The following is an 18,036-nucleotide window of genomic DNA, read 5'->3' as shown; positions in this document are numbered from 1 at the left end:
TACTCCGGCTTGCTTCCTGGAGTGGGTGGCCGTGGGGCTGGCTGTGAAGTCATGATCCGAGCTTCAGTGGGATTGTCTGTACTTAGCGAAAGTGGGAGAAGGGGTCCTCAAGGTGCATTGTCCTGTTTGCCAAAAGCCCTGCCCCCTGCCCTCTTGGTCCTTTGACTTCTCTGCCTGAGTCCCAGAGGCTGTAGGGAAGTGGGTTTAATTTGCTTGTCAGCAAGAGGCCCTGGACCCTGAGGACACAGCAGGGCTATTCTCACCTCTCTCTTTCTGCAGGATTGCTGACTTGCTCAGAGATGCAGCAGAGGACTGGGGGTCAGGGGTGGGGAGTTTAGTGTGTGTGAAGCCACCTCTTTTCCGTGCCCTCTATTCTGCTACCTGGGACCCTCCTCATGTAGCCTTATCAAACTAGGCACCTGGTGAAGGCTGCACTTAGCATCAGAGTCATGACCTGTGGAGGGTGGACGTTGAGGCATTTGTGGGAAGTTGTTCTGGGCTGGGGCCTTCCTGGCATCCTTCCTTGGGCCTGGGAGATCAAGCGTTCTAGAGCCCAGCTGCCCGGCTTTGCATCTTAGCTCTGCTGCTTCCTTGCTCTGTGATCCTGGAAGAATGACTTACCTCTCTGTGCCTCAGTTTTCTCATCTGTAAAGTGGGTATCACAAGACTCACCTTCTAGGGTGGTTGAGAGAATGAATGAGATTAGTAGTGCCTGGCACGTAATAAGTGCTCAGGAATTGTTTCTCATTTGAATTGTGTGCACATCTGTTCACGTGATCCAGTGCTTTCTGGCACCTCCCAGGCTTCTCTGGAGCGTGACTCTGTGCAGGGTCCCCAGGCCTGTGCCCCATTCCAGGCGATGTATCACCAGCCCCCTGCACCTCAATGGAGCTACTGTCCTTCCAGCCTCACAAAGCTGCTGTGACGCCCGGACGCAAGGATGGATGTTGGAGGCTTTGACAGAGATGAAGTATTTTGGAGATTGGTTCTCCCCTGAGCTGCCAGAGTCCTGCTGGAAACATGAATCAAGTCTCTTCAGCCCCACTCCCGGGACTCTCCAAAGGTCCCTGCCTCACTGGAATAAAATCCCCACACCCCGCCAGGCCCTGCCCATTCCTTGGAACTCACTACCCCACATTGGTCTCCTCGCTGTTCTAGAATAGTCTGAGTGCATTCCTGCCCCAGGCCGCTTCCTCTGCTGGAGCAGTTCCCTCAGATATCCCTGCGGCTCTCTCCCTCCCTCCTTGCCTTGAAAGCTTTTCGGAAATGCCATCCCTGCCTCCAGGCCCTCCTGTTTAACAGGCGGCACTCCTGCCCTTCCACGCCCTCCCCGCTCTGTCATTCTTAACAGAACAGAACAGGACTGAACGGTCCGCATTGCCCTTTGACACGTCGGATCTTGTGCTCCTTTTTGTTTATTCTCTATCTCTCCCTAGAATATAAACAACATGAGGATAGGGACTCTGTTGTGCTCGTTGCTCTGTCTCACATCGAAAATAGTTCAGTCCCTTCCCTAGGCATGGTGGTGCACGCGTGTAGTTCTAGGTACTCTGGAGGCTGAGGTGGGAGGATCACTTGAGCCCAGGACGTAGAGGCTGCAGTGAGTTGAGATCATGCCACTGTACTCCACCCTGGGTGACAGGGTGAGACATTGTCTTAAACAAAACAAAACAAAATAAAATAACAAAACAAAACAAAATAACATAAAAAAAAAAATCCAGCCCCAAGCTCGCCTGCCCTCTGGACATGCAAGCAAACTGAAAGAAAGGTTCAGCTCAAGGTCACTGCTGTGCCAGCTGCAGAAGTGGGCTTAGACCTTCCTAAGGGCTGAGCCAGTGTTTTCCACTTCATCAGCTCACACGCTATGTTTGGAATTTTTGCCATAGCTGAGTATCCTTTGTATTATTTGTTTAATGCTTTAAAAATTGATTCACTTAGGCCGGGCGCGGTGGCTCACGCCTGTAATCCCAGCACTTTGGGAGGCCGAGGCGGGTGGATCACGAGGTCAAGAGATCGAGACCATCCTGGTCAACATGGTGAAACCCCGTCTCTACTAAAAATACAAAAAAAATCAGCTGGGCATGGTGGTGAGTGCCTGTAATCCCAGCTACTCAGGAAGCTGAGGCAGGAGAATTGCCTGAACCCAGGAGGCGGCGGTTGCGGTGAGCTGAGATCGTGCCATTGCACTCCAGCCTGGGTAACAAGAGTGAAACTCCGTCTCAAAAAAAAAAAAAAAATTGATTCACTTAAGAAAACTTGAATAAACTTATTTGAAAAGGGAAATTTGCATCATCATTGAAAGTAGAAAATGAATGCTGTAAATGGGAGGTCATCGTCAGAATAAGCGCAGTAGAAACCAAAGGGTGTTAACGCATTCTATCTAGAACCTCTGAACTACTTGAGCCTCTGAGCCTGAGGCTGGTTACATCACACCTGCTCAGACCTTCCTTGGGCTAACTGGAACTATTGAAAAAGGAGCCAGTGTTCTCACCGTGTGATCCCGTGGTTTTTAATTTAAAATAATCTTTTTAATTAAAAATTAAAATCGTTACTCCTCTTCCTGCCTGCTCACAAAGTTTAGGCTGAGTCAGTCCATCTCAGGAGTTTTAAAGGCCACCCCTCTGTAGGTTGGCCATTCGCATGCAGGTGGCCTCTCGGAAGCAGTTAAACGAGAGGCTGCAGGGGCTCGACCCCAGCCCCTAATGGTCCCATCTGGAAGGAACTCTGGAGCTAGGATAGCTCTTAAGAGTATGCACAACTGCAGCAAGTGGGCGAGGCCTTTGCACCCTCATTGCCCAGTTACTGGGGGTGACCTGCCCCCATGAGCGGGTGTATGAACTCAGACAGGCGGCCCCCCTAGGCTGAAGGCAGTTCTAGGGGAGGGCCTCAGCTGAGGGCCATCGTCAGCCAGCACTCCCGGTTCTTGGGGTAAGGGGTGCCTCTGCCCTCCATGACAGGCATTTGAGGAGTGCACCGTGGCACCCACTGCAGCCCTAAAGGAAAGGGTGCCGGGTCTACTCTCCCTCCCAGGATTGTTTACTCCCTGCCTGGAAACATTTCCCCATGGCCATGGTGGCATCTGGGCTGGTGCGATGCTAATGGGGAACAGAGCGCTGCAGACAGCCTCTCCAGGAGAGGAAGGGGACCTGGTCCACAGTCCAGCCTGCTAGTGCCACCTGACTGAACAGATGGGGGAACAGTGCCTCACCCCCTTTCCCCAAAACCCAACCACTAACTACTGAGTTTATCATAATCTAGCACTGAGTGAACATTTTCTTTGTGCTGGATCCTGTTCTCTGTGCCTTACAGATATGCATTCATTAAAACTTCACAACAGCCTTTAAAGGTGGTTACTATCATTGTACCCATTTTACAGATGAGGAAACCAAGGCACAGAGATTAAGTTACAGTGCAAGCTTACAGAGCTAGGAAGCATCAGAGCCGGGATTTGAGCTGACACATTCAGGCTGTAGAGCCTGTGCTTTTCACTGTCTTGTGTGATAAGGTCTCCTGAAATACACATGAAGCATCTCCTGTGTGCCAGGCACTGCACTAAACGCGGGGGATGCTGCAGTAAATAAGACAAACTTGCTCCCTGCTGCCATGTGTCTCATAGGTGGGAGAAATGGAGGGTGATTTAACAGATGAGGTCATTTCAGATGCCACTGTGGGTTGCGAAGAACATAAAATGCAGATGTGGTAAAGAGTGACTCTGCCTAAGGTCGCTTTCAATCAGGAGGTCAGGGCCAGGGCTGCTAGATTTAGCAAATGAAAACAAAAGATACCCAGGGAAATTTGAATTTCAGGTAAACGTCAAATAACTTTTTAGTGGAAGCATGTCTTATGCAATATTTGAGACATATTTATACTAAAACATTATTTATGCATCTGCAGTGAGCTTTCACCTGGGTATCCTGGGTTTTATTTTAAATCTGGCAACCCGAGGGTGGAACGGCCTCTCCGAGGGGATGAAATGGCGTGATCTTGGGGAGGGCGATCTGGACCGAGGGGAGAAAGAGCAGAGGCCCTGATGTGGGAGCAAGCTTAGCTTGTTCGAGGGAAGAAGGGAGACCAGGTGGCTAGAGCAGAGTGAGCGATGGAGAGAGTTTGAGCGTGTCCTAGCAGGGGCAGGGCAGAGCCTGTAGGGCTTTGCGTGCCAAGGTGAGGACCATGGATCTTACTCTGAGTCAGTGGAAGCCATCGCAGGTTTTCAGCACAGGAGTGGTGTGGTCTGAGTTATGTTTTAACTTCCTTCTCCTCAAAGCTGTGTGGATGGGGAAATCAGTTGGGGAGACTTTTGAAAAACTGAGACCTGACTCTCCTGCTTGCCTCCCCACGGGAGGAGATGTCTGCTTGGGCCAGCTCCTTCCCTCTCATGGGTCTCAGTCTTGCTGGCTGTGAAATGAGTGCTTTGGAGCTGATGGTCTCTGTGGAGCCACTGTCACCTGGGTATTGTGGATAGCAGTTGCCACTTCTCGCAATCCTTGAGCCCTTCCTGGAGGTGAGATCCCTTCCCCTGGCTCTCTCCAGCTGGCAACTGTCCCCTTCTCTTCCTTCTCACCCTAAACCCACAGCCACATGTTCCGCACCCACCGCATCTGTGTCTGCACAACTATTTGTCTGTTTTTCTCTGGAAAAGCAATCAAAGCCGCATGTGGGGCCCCTAGGAGGAAATGGAACACTTGGACTCTGAGCTGTCAGGAGGAACATTTCCGTATTTGCAGGGTCTCAGGCCTGAGATGCAGCTGGGGTCAGGCTGGATGCAAGGAAACAGGAGGAATTGAACTGAGCATGGTGCTGCAGAGGGGATGTTGTCATTTGCTAAATTGAACTTCTTGCAGCCTCAAGCCTTGGGCCCCTGCCCCTCCCACAGGCTGAAGGAAAGGATGACTGTGTCAGAGAAGGGGCTCAGGGGATGAGGAATGACAAACCTGTGGTGAGCTTGTTACTTACCCGCCTCCTGTACCCATGGCAGACATTGCTAATCAATCACAGCATTCTGTCTGTGGGCTCCCCGTGGGGCCCCAGAATCCTCCTCACCAGTGTTCCAGTTGGCACTACCCAGTGACTGGGGTAGGCGTGTGGGAAGAAACAGATTTGTCCCTGCTTTCTGGTCCAATCCCTTCTCTCCATCTCTGTGGAGATGGACAGAGAGACCCACCCTGTCACCTCACTAAGATTGCATCCATGTATTTCATTTTCTCCCTTTCAGAGTGTTCATCTATCAAAACCATCTTCCCTATATGTGACAGAAACACCAGTTCAGATAGGCTTAAGCAAATAAGGGACTTTACTGATGCGTGTCAGTGAAATTGTTCAGGAGTGTAGGTTGGTTTCAGGTGTAGCTAGATCCAGGACTCCATACGATGATTTCAGGCCCAGGTCTTTCTCTGACCACAGGCCCTGCTTCTATCTGTGCAGTGCTAGTTTCACTCTTGGAGAATGGGAGGGGTTCATGGGGTGCATGCCTCAGATGGTGGCAGGGGTTCAACAGCAGCTCAAAAATAGCTTCTCTTCCTGGTGATTCCAGCACGAGTCCTTGTGGGCTCTTGAGGCCCAGCTTGGGTCACATGGCCACTGTTACTAGGTTAGAGAACTCTGATTGGTTTGGCCTGGGTCATGTGCTCACTTCTGGTCCCTGGGGTGGGGTGGGACCGGCCTGGGAAAGAGCACGGAGCTGGTCTGAGGGTCTCTCTTGGCTCCTTCTGTTTTCTTGCTTTTCGTTCATGAAATAGTCATGTTTTCTTGCTTTCATTCATCAAATAGTCACGATACCTGCTTTCTGCCAGTGGCTGCTGTCCCCACTGATACCACAGGCAGTGACCTCAACAGATGCAAACGCTGTCCCCATGGACCTCACACTCCAGGGAGGCTCGGAGGAGAAGGACAGTGCACAAATGAGAAGTAAAACATCTTGGAGTCAGGGCCCATCATAATTTTCAAAATCTGCCTGGCATCCTCCCAGTGCATTCCCCAAACCCGCGAGTCTACCTGCTGCCTTCTTCCTGACTCTGCCTGTCTTTTTTTTTTTTTGCTATTAAAACCTTCCCACCTACTGCCTTACCCTGCCAGTTCAATGAAAAAATTAATGAATTTTCTGAAATAATCATGCCGTCGATAATAGCAGCAACATCAATAAACAATAATAATGCTAGTTGATATTTAGTGAGCACGTACTATGCACTGTTGGAAGCACTTAATATAAATTCACAACGTCATTATGGTAATGATGCCATTGTTGTCTGTACTTTATAGATGAGAATGCAGAGGCCAAGAAGTGTTACTTTTCTTGACCAAGAGCTGGTGGCCAGCAGACTTGGGCTATGAACCTGGATGGTCTGGCTGCAGAACCTGTCCTTGGCACTTACAAGGTTGATGCTGATAGTGGTTGGTGTGAAGGGTCATGGGAGCTTTTCGTGTCTCATCTCAGCATAGTATTCATGGTGGGGTTGGCCCAGGGAAAGGCCAGGCTCTTAGCCGCAGAGGGACATTCTTTTAGCCCCTTGCAGGAGGTTGGGACTACCTAATGCCATTCATGTGCCTGCATTCAGGGGCTGGCACACCTGCTACAGCCCTGCAAGCCTTCTCTGTAGGAGCAGGTTCCCAGACACAGGCCAGTTCCTGTCACCTACAGCAAGAAAGGTGTTCTCTTTCTGCCTCTTCCTCTTCCCTGCAGCCTGCATCACCACAGCCTGCTAGCCGAAACCCTGGTTCCAGGTGTGTCCAGCAGCCCCCACTTACAAGGTTTTACCTATGGCTGGGTGATCCCCTGCAGTCCAGACTTCTCCTCACCCAGATCCTTTAGCCTTGATGGTTCCTTAGGCTCATTTGAGACAAGTGGAAATAGAAAAAGGTCTGCTTGGGCAGTGAGTGGATACCGGGGGTCCCCTCTTCTTCCTTACTGTATGTGTGTGTTGGCATCTCAGTGGACTACAGATATTCGATGAGTAAGTTGTGGTTGTGACTCAGTGCATGTGTCCATATGCATGCTGATATTGGTGATGGTGTTTGGAGCACGTAGCTTGTGTGGTATAATGCTTGAGATTATTGGGTGGTTTCTTAGAGTATGCATCAAGATTGTTTGTCTTGTGGTATGTGTGTGTGTATGGGTGTGCACTTTGGGTAATTGTAACATGGTTTGTCTGATATTTTCCCCCATTGATCCATGTTTGTAGTTAATACTTGTAGGGTACTTTGAAGTATTGTATGATGCTTACTGTGTGCCAAACACCGTTCTACTCATTTTACATATATTATTATTTAATCCTCCTAAGTGTTGGAGGTCAGTTATGATGTCCATTTTGCAGTTGGGGAAACCAAGGCATAGGGAGGTGAAGCGCTTGCCCAGGGTCACCCTCGACTTAGGGAGTGTGGAACTGGGTTTCTGGACTCTCTCTGTGCCCTTCAGTATTCTCGTGCAGTGCCCCTTGGATGCAGCTTAGTCTGGATTTGTGGCTTGAGATTTGTACCCTGAGTATTTGCCTCCCACTCCCATCCCTACCCTATTCCATGACCTTGAGCTGACATTGTCACTGGGGTTAAGGGAGTTTGAGTCCTGGTTCTGCCACTGCACTAGTGGTGAGACCCTGGGCAAGCCACTTTTCCTTGGTTTTGTCATGGGTATGTGAGTCTCTTACAGTAGTTACCATGTAAGGCTGTCACGAGGGGTGATTGAGTTCACCCACATTCCAGGAGAGCAGCTTGCAGCCTGTGCTGTGTGCTGGGTATGTACTCTATGTTGGCCATCAGCACTGACCATGAAGACATTTTGTAGCTCTAGGTGTCTGCTCAGACGATGCACACATAGCCCCCAGAGGGAGCTGGGGTGGGCTGGGGATGCCTGTTAATTCTAAACCCATCCATTGTCCCTTCTCTTTGGTTTCCTATTTCCTGCAGCCTCCCATCGGAAAGCCATCTGGGGGCTTGTTTAGAAACAAGATGAGCTCCTTGCTTTGTGGACCCACCTCTTCCTTCCTTAGCTTGTTTGGGTCTCATGCACACCCCCACCCCTAGCCCAGGGTTGAGGCCCTGCAGCCCTTCCTCCTCCAGTGGCCTCACCCACAGCATCCTTGTTTAGGGTTTGGCGGGTTCTGTGAACCATTTGGAACCAAGAATGCTCAGTTAAGAACCTCCTGATAGGAAGGCTCCTGTCTCTTCCAGTTCTGAAAACCTTGACTGATGGTTCTGGATCTGGTGACCCATAGGTGACCTTTAGGTTGAGTCCATCTCTGGCTCAGGAATGTCTGGAGGTCAGCAGAGCTAGCCCTCAGCTATAACAACTCTGACTTAGGGACTTTTCTTAACTCTACCTTACAGATGAGGAAACCGAGGCACAGGGAAGTCAGGTAACCTGCCCAGGTTCACAGGAAATATAGAGCCATGGTGCAAGCCCAGGCCACTCTTCTTGAGTCTGTACTTTTGACCCCCAGGCCATGCTGCTTCCTGAAAGGTTATTCAAGCTCCTGGGTGCAGCCGTGGGGCATGAGTGGAGTCTGGGAGGCCGGTAGTGAGAGGAGCCGCTTTACTCGAGATCCCTCCTGCCGTAGCCTCTCCCGATTTGAGGTAGTCCTTTCCCCCTAGCCTGCCAGCCCAACAGTTGGCACATCTCAGGGCGCCTGCCTCCTACTATGACCTGCCTTCCACAGATTCTGTCCTTGTCTTGCAGAAGGACAAGTTCTGCGTGTATGAGGAGTATTGCAGCAACCATGAGAAGGCCCTGCGGCTGCTGGTGGAGCTGAACAAGATCCCCACCGTGCGTGCCTTCCTTTTGGTAAGTTGACCTGTCAGCCCTGGTGCTCCCTCACACTTGGTCTTGGCCTTGGGAATCTCTGGGTACAAGAGGACTTCCTGCTGCCTTGTGGTGCCAAATCCCTTCCTTGGCTGGGGTAATCTCCTCACTAAAGCAGGGATCGGCAAGGCTTTTCCATAAAAGGCCAGCTGGGGAATATTTTTGGCTCTGATAGCTGAGCAGCTCTAGGATAGAGAGAACTTCCCTTTCCCCATAGTAACAGCAAAAATCCTAGGTCTGATACTCATTGGCTCAAAACCCTACCCCTGAGCCAGTTGCTGTAGATGGAGTAATTGGTGATGGTTTTACAATTGGTCACTTCTGGAGAAGGAGGGTGCGGTCAGGTCTACCCATGCCACAGAGCCTAAGGGTGGAGTGGATCCCTGAGGCAGTTGGTTTGCATTTGTGGGAATGCAGCTAAGTTGGGAATGGATGTTGGTCAGGAAAACTGTAGACATCCATGATGGTCTTCCCTACATTTGTAGAGAGCCTCAATTATGTACCAAATGGATTCTCATTTGTGATCTCCTTTGAGCCTTTTAGACCACTGTCTGTTGTGTATGTGTCAAGATAAACATTTGTCTGCTTTGCAGACATCTCAAAGAACAGTGGTTTAAACAAGATGGACACTTCTTTCTCTTTCTTGTTAACAATGTAGGTGTAGATAGTCGGGGGCTGGTATAGTGGTTCCAGTGTCAGGGGCCAAGGCCCTAGGGTATGGTGCTCGTTGACCTGGTCTCAGATGACTTCTGACCACATCCTAATTCCAGGTGGCAGGTGGTGGGAGGGTGGGATGGAAAGCATACCGTTCTCCTTTCTAGGGCGTAGCAGGAAGCTGCACACGTCTCCTCCCCTCACGTCTCACGTCCCATTAGCCAGCACTCAGTCACGTGGCCACACGTAGATGCAAGGAAGGCTGGGAAATGTGGACTTTATTCTGAGCAGCCATTTATTACTGTGGAAGAATACATTAGGGGACACTGCATAGTCTTTGTCACAGGTGATTTTGGTGACTTCAGAATATTAAGTGAGTTTCAAGGGGTCCATCCTTGAAAAGTGGTTGTGCTTCTCCTGGGTTTCAGTCCCAGTCCTTCACCTCTGAATCCCCTCTCATTCAATCGTTGACATCTCCCCGTCCCCATACCGTTTATTTTCCCAATGGCGCATACTGAATTCAGCACATGAAAGTAGAGCAATTAACTGACACAGCAACGGAGTGTGACCCACATTCCCAGAGTGCTAAACTACAAAATAATACTCCTCATTGCACTTCTCCTTCACACACAGTCTCCAACAAAGCACTTCCAGAATTTCCATTCCAAATGTATGTTTCCTTCACAAGTGAGTTCATGTTGGTTGGCCCGGCTCCAGGGAACATCTCAGGAAGGGCAAACTGGTGGACTGATTTACTGATTTCCATCTTTGTCCCAAGTGAATTAAGCTTTCAGGACTATTGCTTTTCATAGCTGATATCTGCATCTTCACATTTCTGTGTTTGCACTTATATTCATAAAATAGTCTGGGCAGAATGTAAAGACGAAGTCATGTTAGTGCTAGACCCCACACAGATAGGAATGGCCACATGTCTGCATTGACCTGTTGGCTTGCAGACAGCACCCCCCGTTACAGTTCCTGCTGCCCAGGCACTGGGCACCCTGGCCGAGGGTCCCACCCTCTGAGGGTGTTCTCTCAGGTTCAACTGGGTCCTGGGAAGCAGGAATATGCCAGGAAGGTATGGGCAGGGAGTGGGAAGGGAAGGGCTGACTTTCCTTTCTTTCCTTCCGTCCTCTCTCAAGCAGTCTTCCTGGTGGGTCAAACTGCCCTATTCCTAGCAGCAGCTGGGTGGGCTGGGCTGGGCAGGGGAGGATGCGTGGGGTGCCAGCACATGTGCCATCTGTCTCCCTCCTTGCTGGCATCTCCCAGCTTTTGGCCACCTGCAGAAGAACTGTTGTGAGTCTGTTATGGGACATTAAGGCTTTGGGAACAGACAGAATCTGGCTTTCCATCCATGTTGTGCTGGGCACCAGCTGAGTGATGGAGCAGTGACTTTATGTTTCTCTGCCTCAGTTTTCTTTTCTGTAAAATAGGAATGATTTATTCATTTACTCATCCAACAACTTCTTAGTAAGCACCTGCCATGTGGTAGGGATCATTCTAAGTCCTAAAGATCTGACAGTGAACAAGGCAAGAGAAGTCCCTGTTCTCACAGAGGCCATTCTGGTTGGGGAAACTTCAGCGATGATGTGATACAAAGTTCTCTGGAGGATGTACAGTCAGGATGAGAGGATGTTTTGAGGGAGTTAGGGTGGTGGTTGTTATTTTAGATTGGTCTTTGGGAGAACTGCATCTTGGGTGACATGTAAACAGAGGTGTGGATGAAGTGGAGGAGAGCAAGAGAGGGGAGGGGGCCGTGTAACATTTCAGAGAGATAGAGAACCTGCGAGTGCAAAGGCCCTGAGGTAGGAGTGTGTCTGAGGAATTGCAGGGCCAAGGGTGACTAGAGTAAAGGCTGTAAGAGGAGAAGCAGGAGCAGATGAGGCTGGAGAGATGGAAAGGAGCCAGGTAATGAAGGAGCATGTAGTCAGTGGAAAGAGTCTGAAATTTTTTGTTCTGTTTTTTGTTTTTTTGAGACAGGGTCTTGCTGTGTTGCCCAGGTGGGAGTGCAGTGGCACGATTGCGGCCCACTGCAGCCTTGACATCCTAGGCTCAAGCCATCCTCCCATCTTAGCCTCCTGAGAAGCTGAGACTATAGGTGTGCACTACCATGCCTAGCTAATTTTAAAAAAATTTTGTGGAGATGGGGTCTTGCTATGTTACCCAGGCTGGTCTTGAACTCCTGGGCCAAAGGAATCCTCCTGCTTTGGCCTCCCAAAGTGTTAGGAGTACAGGTGTGAGTCATTCTGCTCAGTCCAAGTATCAGATTTTCAAGAAGCTTTTGAATTAAAGTATAGCATCCATGCAGGAATTGCACCCCAGGATGATGAATGCTCACAGACATCTACAGCATGGAATCACCAAGACCGAAGAACATTCCTGTCACTCCAGAAGCTTCCTTCTTTCCCCTTCCTAGTCATGGCCCCCAGGCCTCCAGAATCCCTCTGATGACTTCTCTTACCGAAGCTTAGTTTTGCCTGTTCTAGCATCGTCTATGAATGGTATCGTTCAGGATGTGTGTGCGTGGGGCTGCCTTTGCGCAGCACGATGTCCGTGGGATTGCTCTGTGGGATCCCTTCACGTTGGAGCTCAGGGCATTGCGTTAGAGAATATTTCGTTTTATTCTGAGTGGGATGGAAGCCGTGGGAGGGTTTTGAGCAGAGGCATGACTGGATCTAATTTGCATGGTGAGAGGCCCCCCCACCATAAGTGTCTGGGTAGAAGTATAGGTCTAGGGAGGGGCTTGTATGCATTTCCTAGGGGACCAGGACAATTGCCACAGATGGGGTTGCTTAAAACAGCAAAATTAATTCTCTCTCAGTTTTGGAGGCCAGAAGTCCAAAATCAAGGTGATGGTGGCTGCTCCCTCCCGGGGCTCCAGGGAAGGATCCTGTCTTTCCTTTGGAAGCTTCCAGCAGCCTCCGGTGCTCCTTGGCTTGTGGCAGCATCACCCCAATCTCTGCCTCTGTCTTCATGTGGCCTTCTTTTGTGTCTTCCCCCCTCCTGAGGACATGAGTCGTTGGATTTCGTCTTAACCAATTACTGTATTTCTGTAAAGACCCAATTTCCAAATAAGGTTACATTCTCAGGTTTTTTGGGGGCCTGGCGTTTTGGGGACCACCGTTCAACCAACTACAGGGCTACTGCAGCGTCCGGGCAGGAAGCGATGGTGTCTGAGAACAGGGTTGCTGGTCGTGGTGGGAGAAGTGGTTGGATTCACATAGAGCTCGAAGGCCTGAGTTGACACAATTGGTAATCAGCCGACTTCAGATGTAAATGGTCATTGACGTTGGATATAAATGAACGAGAGGCGCCAAATATGACTTTAGGGTTTTGGGCCCAAGCAATGGGAAGAGTGGAGTTGCATTTTCCCAAGAGGGTGCAGGCTAGGGTAGAAGAGGGAAACAAACATTCCCTTTTGGATGCGTGAGGTTTAAATGCCTGCATTATATCCAGGTGGGGTGATGGGTGGGCAGCAGAGACTCGAGTCTGGAGTTTAGGGAAGGGTGGACTGGAGAGATAAACCTGAGCATTTTCAGTATAAAGAAAGATGGTGTTTAAATCTAAGTCAGGGACGGGCGCGGTGGCTCACGCCTGGTAATCCCAGCACTGTGGAGGGCCGAGGCAGGCAGACCACCTGAGGTCAGGAGTTCAAGACCAGCCTGGCCAACATGGCGAAACCCCATCTCTACTAAAAATACAAAAATTAGCTGGGCATGGTGGCACACGCCTGTAATCCCAGCTACTAGGGAGACGGAGGCAGGAGAATCATTTGAACCTGGGAGGCGGAGGTTGCAGTGAGCCAAGATTGCACCACGGCACTCCAGCCTGGGTGACAAAATGAAATTCTGTCCAGGAAAAAAAAAAAAAAAAAAAAATGCCAAGTCAGGGTGGGATCAGCGGGGCGGGGGGCGGGGGTGCAGCATGGACAGAAAGGCGGACTCAGGACAGTTTAGGAACGTGCCGCCATTAGGAGGTTGGGAAGACTGTGAGGTGCACGCCTCACCTGAATCACTTCTGTAAATTTCAAGCATTTAAGGACTTCTCAGAAGTTCTTTCCATAGTGCCTGAAATGTAATGAGAATAGTGAATGCTAGCTCTGTGTGTGTGCCTGTGCCTGTTTTTTTTTTGTTTTTTAAGAAAATAAAGTGAAACAACAACCTAGTGTGTGTGTGGGAAAGTGTTATTGGTGGCTGTGAAAATCTTGTGAAAACTCCTTGATCCTGGACAAAATGGGTCCTTCTCCCTCCAAGCCCTGGGGACTTCTAGAAAGCACCTTCCCCACCCCCCATGCTCCCTGCGCTCTGCCCAGAGCTGACATCACCAGGGCAGCTTGTGGCGAGCGCTGGCTCGTAGGACAAAGACCTGAGTGTGAGCAGCGTGGGGCCTGGCATCTCCCAGCTGCCGAAGCCTCAATCCCCCATCTGTGCCAGGGGTAGACACGGGTGGGGGCCATTCTGCTCAGCTAGAGCTGCGACCTGGGGTCCCTAGAATTCTGCTTCTCCAGGCAGAGCCTATTGTGATTCCCAAGAGGCAATGGAGATAGCTCTGAGACTTGGGCCAGCTCTTTGTGCCACAGTTTCCCCATGTGTGGTAGGGGGAGAGTGGTCCATGCTTACTTCTTTAGGCTTTCAGCATGAACTTTATGTGTATGTGAAGCATGAGGCCGAGTGCCTAGCATGTGGTGGGCACACGGTTTGTGTTCTTACAGTCTGATGTTCACTTGAATATAAGCAGGGAACTTGTTTTGTTTAACAGCCCCTCAGTGCTTGGAACTGTGCACAGCACACAGGACACAATGTGTATTTGTTGAATGAGTGAATACATGGTAGGATGGGAATCCCTTTTCCCAAGAGTCTGGATTCATTTCCAGTTTTGCAGGGTGGCATTGAGGAGGAATGGCTGGATGTGTTAGTGGTTCGTTCCTTCTTAGTTGGTGAGTTCATTCACTTATGCATGATGGGCACATAGTGAGCCTGAGGGACCCAGGACTGTGAGGGGCATGGCACGGAAACACACGGAATTCATGGTTCCTGCCAAACAAAAATAGGTTCTTCAGTTGGAGCCCCTCTGAAGGAGAGGACAGTGCCTGGAATGTGATTGAGAGCCACGTGGAACAAATGGCCACCTATGGAGGCTCCAGGAGGAAGAAGTCTTGGGAATTGAGAGCAGGATGGGTGGCTGGGCTGGTCTTGGTGCATGAGTGGGCTTGGGTAAGGGCACACTGGCATCATGGTTTCAATTCCAGACTGTGTCAACCTGCCTGGCTCTAGGTCCCAGCTCTGTGGCTTACTTTTCTGGGGTGGTCTTGGAGTAAAAGACAAAACCTCTCCAACCCCAGGAGTCTGAGTTCTGAGAGGAGAATAATAATAGTTTTCAGTCGATAGCGTGGCTGGTGGCCAGGAGCCCCAGGGGCCTCTGGACGTATGACTAGCTCTTGGTTATTGTTAGCAGTGGATGATGGCAGTGTTATTGTTTTAATTATTATTGGGGAAGAGAATACGTTCCAGACAAGGGGCATGGAATGAGCCGAGAGAGGCAAGGGGGCTGCAGGGCGTAAGTATTGACATGGAGGACGCTGAGTTGATTCATGTGGACAGGAGCTTGGGGGTAAGCCTGAGAGTTAGGGTAATGGTATTTCATTCCTAAGAGAGCTGCACTTTTTAACTCTGCCAGCCAAAACTCTGCTGCCTATGACGGCACTTGTGTACGCTCTCCCCAGGAAAAGAACTAGGACATCTTCAGTAACAGCTGAAGATTCCTAGTTCACTTTCCAACCCCTAACTCTCCCTCTACAGAGGGAGCCCTCACTGGAATTGGGTGCATTCCTTTTCCATGCATATCTTTATATTTCACTACATACATGCTCTCCATAAACAGTGCCTAGTTTTTTTTTTTTGTTTTTTTGTTTTTTTTTGGGTGATAGAGTCTCGCTCTGTTGCCCAGGCTGGAGTGCAGTGGCACAATCTCGGCTCGCTGCAACCTCTGCCTCCTAGGTTCAAGCAATTCTCCTGCGTCAACCTCCTGAGTAGCTGGGATTACAGGTGCACGCCGCCACGCCTGGCTAATTTTTGTATTTTTAGTAGAGATGGGGTTTCACCATGTTGGTTAGGCTGGTCTCGAACTTCTGACCTCATGATCCGCCCACCTTGGCCACCCAAAGTGCTGGGATTACAGGTGTGAGCCACCGCGCCCATCTAACAGCATCTAGTTTTATGTTCTGTGTCTTTAAACGATTTCTAGAAATGGTTTAATACTCTCCTTATCCTTTCTTTTGCACAAGAGTAAATTTTTGGGGTTCACCCATGTTGCTCCACGTGGCACTGGTTATCTAATTTTCACTGCTGCGTAGCTAGCTACCACTGTATCAATCCTCTTCAAACAGACAGAAACAAAAATAGAGACGTTTCCATTCTCAGGTGCCATTACCCTAAGCCCACCCGTGCACCAAGGCCAGCCCAGCCACCCAACCTGCTCGCAGTTCTCAAGACTCCTGAGCTCTTCCTGGAGCCTCCATTGGTGGCCATTTGTTTCACATGGCTCTCAATCACATTCCAGGCACTGTCCTCTCCTTCAGAGGGGCTCCAACTGAAGAACCCATTTTAGTTTGGCAGGAACCATGAGTTCCACATGTTTCCCTGCCATGCCTCTCACAATCCTGGATCCCTTGGGCTCACTATGTGCCCATCATGCATAAGTGAACGATCTCACCAACTAACTGCCTTGTTTACAACAAGGCAGTTTTGAGTCTCCTGGTGTGTATATATGAAAGCTTCTCTAGACCAGAAATTGGCGAATTTTTCTGTAAAAGGCCAGATGGTGAACATTTTAGGTGGTGCCGCTATATGGCCTTTTTTGTAACAACTCAGCTCTGCCGTTGTAGCTTGTAGGGGGCCACAGACAGTGTAATGGATGTGGCTGTGTTTCTAATAAAACTTTACCAAAACGGGAAGTAGGCAAGATTTGGCCCACTGGGCTTTGTGCTGGTTGTGGATGATGTACATTTTCACTTCTCTTAGGGGTTGCTAAATCACTGCCCAAGTGATGCTTGTAGCTGTGCTCTGAGAGTGCTTCCCATGCTTGAGGGTGGCCATGTCCCTGTGCTGTCCTTGGTGGGTTTAATGAAGGTCTCCTGTCCCTTTGCAGAGCTGCATGCTTCTGGGAGGCCGGAAGACCACGGACATCCCTTTGGAGGGTTACCTATTGTCTCCGATCCAGAGGATCTGCAAGTACCCACTCCTCCTTAAGGTGAGACTTTCCCACATTTGAAGTGACAGAAAACCCATTGGTTTCAGCAGAAAATAAAATTTGTTAGTTCAAGTATCTGAGAAGTCTGGCAGCAGTGTCAGCTTTAGGCTGGGCTGGATTTAAACCAGAACCTTTCCTCTTTCTCTCTTGTTCACTCTGCTTTCCACTGTTCAGGCTTATTTTCAGTTTGGCAGCAGGTGGCTGTGGTTCTCCTGGCCTCACAACCTCTCAAGTTTAAGGTCAGTGGGAAAGAGAACCACTCTACTAAGGATTCATCCTGGCTTTGGCCATCTGCGGCCAGGGGAAGGTCATATGCCAGTTGGTTTGAGCCTGAGTCATGTGCTCTGACCCAGACCGATTACATGAAGCCTTTGCATGTACCAATCCTCCAGTCAACATAGACCCACACTTTACCTCTGAACCAATCACCTGTGCTTTACCCCTGAACCAGTCACTATTGCTGTGCTCTGATTAGCTGAGACATAGTCCCACACTCCACTCTGATCCAATGACAGTGAGTAGGGCAGTGTTGTGTTGTGACTGGCTGATACCTGTGTCAGGTGCTCCACTCCTGAACCAATCATTCTGAGTAAGGGAATTCTAATTGGCTCAGACTTGGGTCATGTGCTCCAACCTTGAACCAGTCACTGGGTCCCACAGGCCATGAGTGAGGACAGATGAACCCCACCTGACCAAAGTCTGAGCTGTTTGTGGAAGGCAGGGTGAGGGCAGGCATAGGCACTAGCTGGGCAAACGCAGCCATCCATACACCTGCTGTTTCCTTCCCTGCTGCCAGCCCTGGCTTCTTCTTGGATGGGCCAACCAGGGAAGATTTGCTGCTTGTGTGGGGATGGAGAAGGCTTGATTCTAGGCTTCAGGCTAGCTGCTGGACAGATCCCGAGCCTTGGGGTTGGCTCTCCCACCTTCCACTGCTCTCAGCCCAGGGTGTCAACCCTTGGAAATGGTTGAACAAAATGGCTGTTGGCTGGAGCCTGTCCTGGCTCTGTCCTGAAGGCAGCTGTGTTCCGGGTTCCCTGTAGGGCGGGGCAGGGGTGGTGGGGGAGCGGTTAATTTGGCTGGTGGGGCCTCATTCGTGCACCTGCTTACAGGGGCCTGTATATTTTTGCTTCATGAACTGGATGGAAAGGGAGAGGGAAAGGGCACCAGGACATTCTTTATCTTGGTTTTCTGCTGGAGAAAGCGGGTGATGCTGGAACCTCTGAGCTGGGCCAGACCCTGGGACCATCAGCTCTGCCCACGAACACAGGCCTTTGCTGTGCGCAGTTGTGGGGGTGGGACCCAGCTCTCCTGTGCCTCCTCTGCCCCGCTCCTGCTGTTGATCTCCC

At 50.1% G+C, this 18,036-nt stretch overlaps 1 protein-coding gene across 1 annotated transcript in view; it reads left to right on the top strand.

Annotated features, from left to right (window-relative positions):
* PREX1 (phosphatidylinositol-3,4,5-trisphosphate dependent Rac exchange factor 1) overlaps positions 1–18,036 on the top strand; it is a 205,015-nt gene that overhangs the window by 84,874 nt on the left and 102,105 nt on the right. The window contains exons 4-5 of the mRNA XM_017541375.2: positions 8,666–8,770; positions 16,589–16,690. Coding sequence (XP_017396864.1) covers positions 8,666–8,770; positions 16,589–16,690 — 207 coding nt within the window. The remainder of the gene's footprint in view (positions 1–8,665; positions 8,771–16,588; positions 16,691–18,036) is intronic.

This window comes from Cebus imitator, unplaced genomic scaffold, assembly GCF_001604975.1.
Source record: "Cebus imitator isolate Cc_AM_T3 unplaced genomic scaffold, Cebus_imitator-1.0 Scaffold132, whole genome shotgun sequence".
Classification (NCBI taxonomy): domain Eukaryota; kingdom Metazoa; phylum Chordata; class Mammalia; order Primates; family Cebidae; genus Cebus; species Cebus imitator.
The sequence above is the reverse complement of the archived record's forward strand: the minus strand, read 5'-3'. Positions and strand labels throughout refer to the sequence as shown.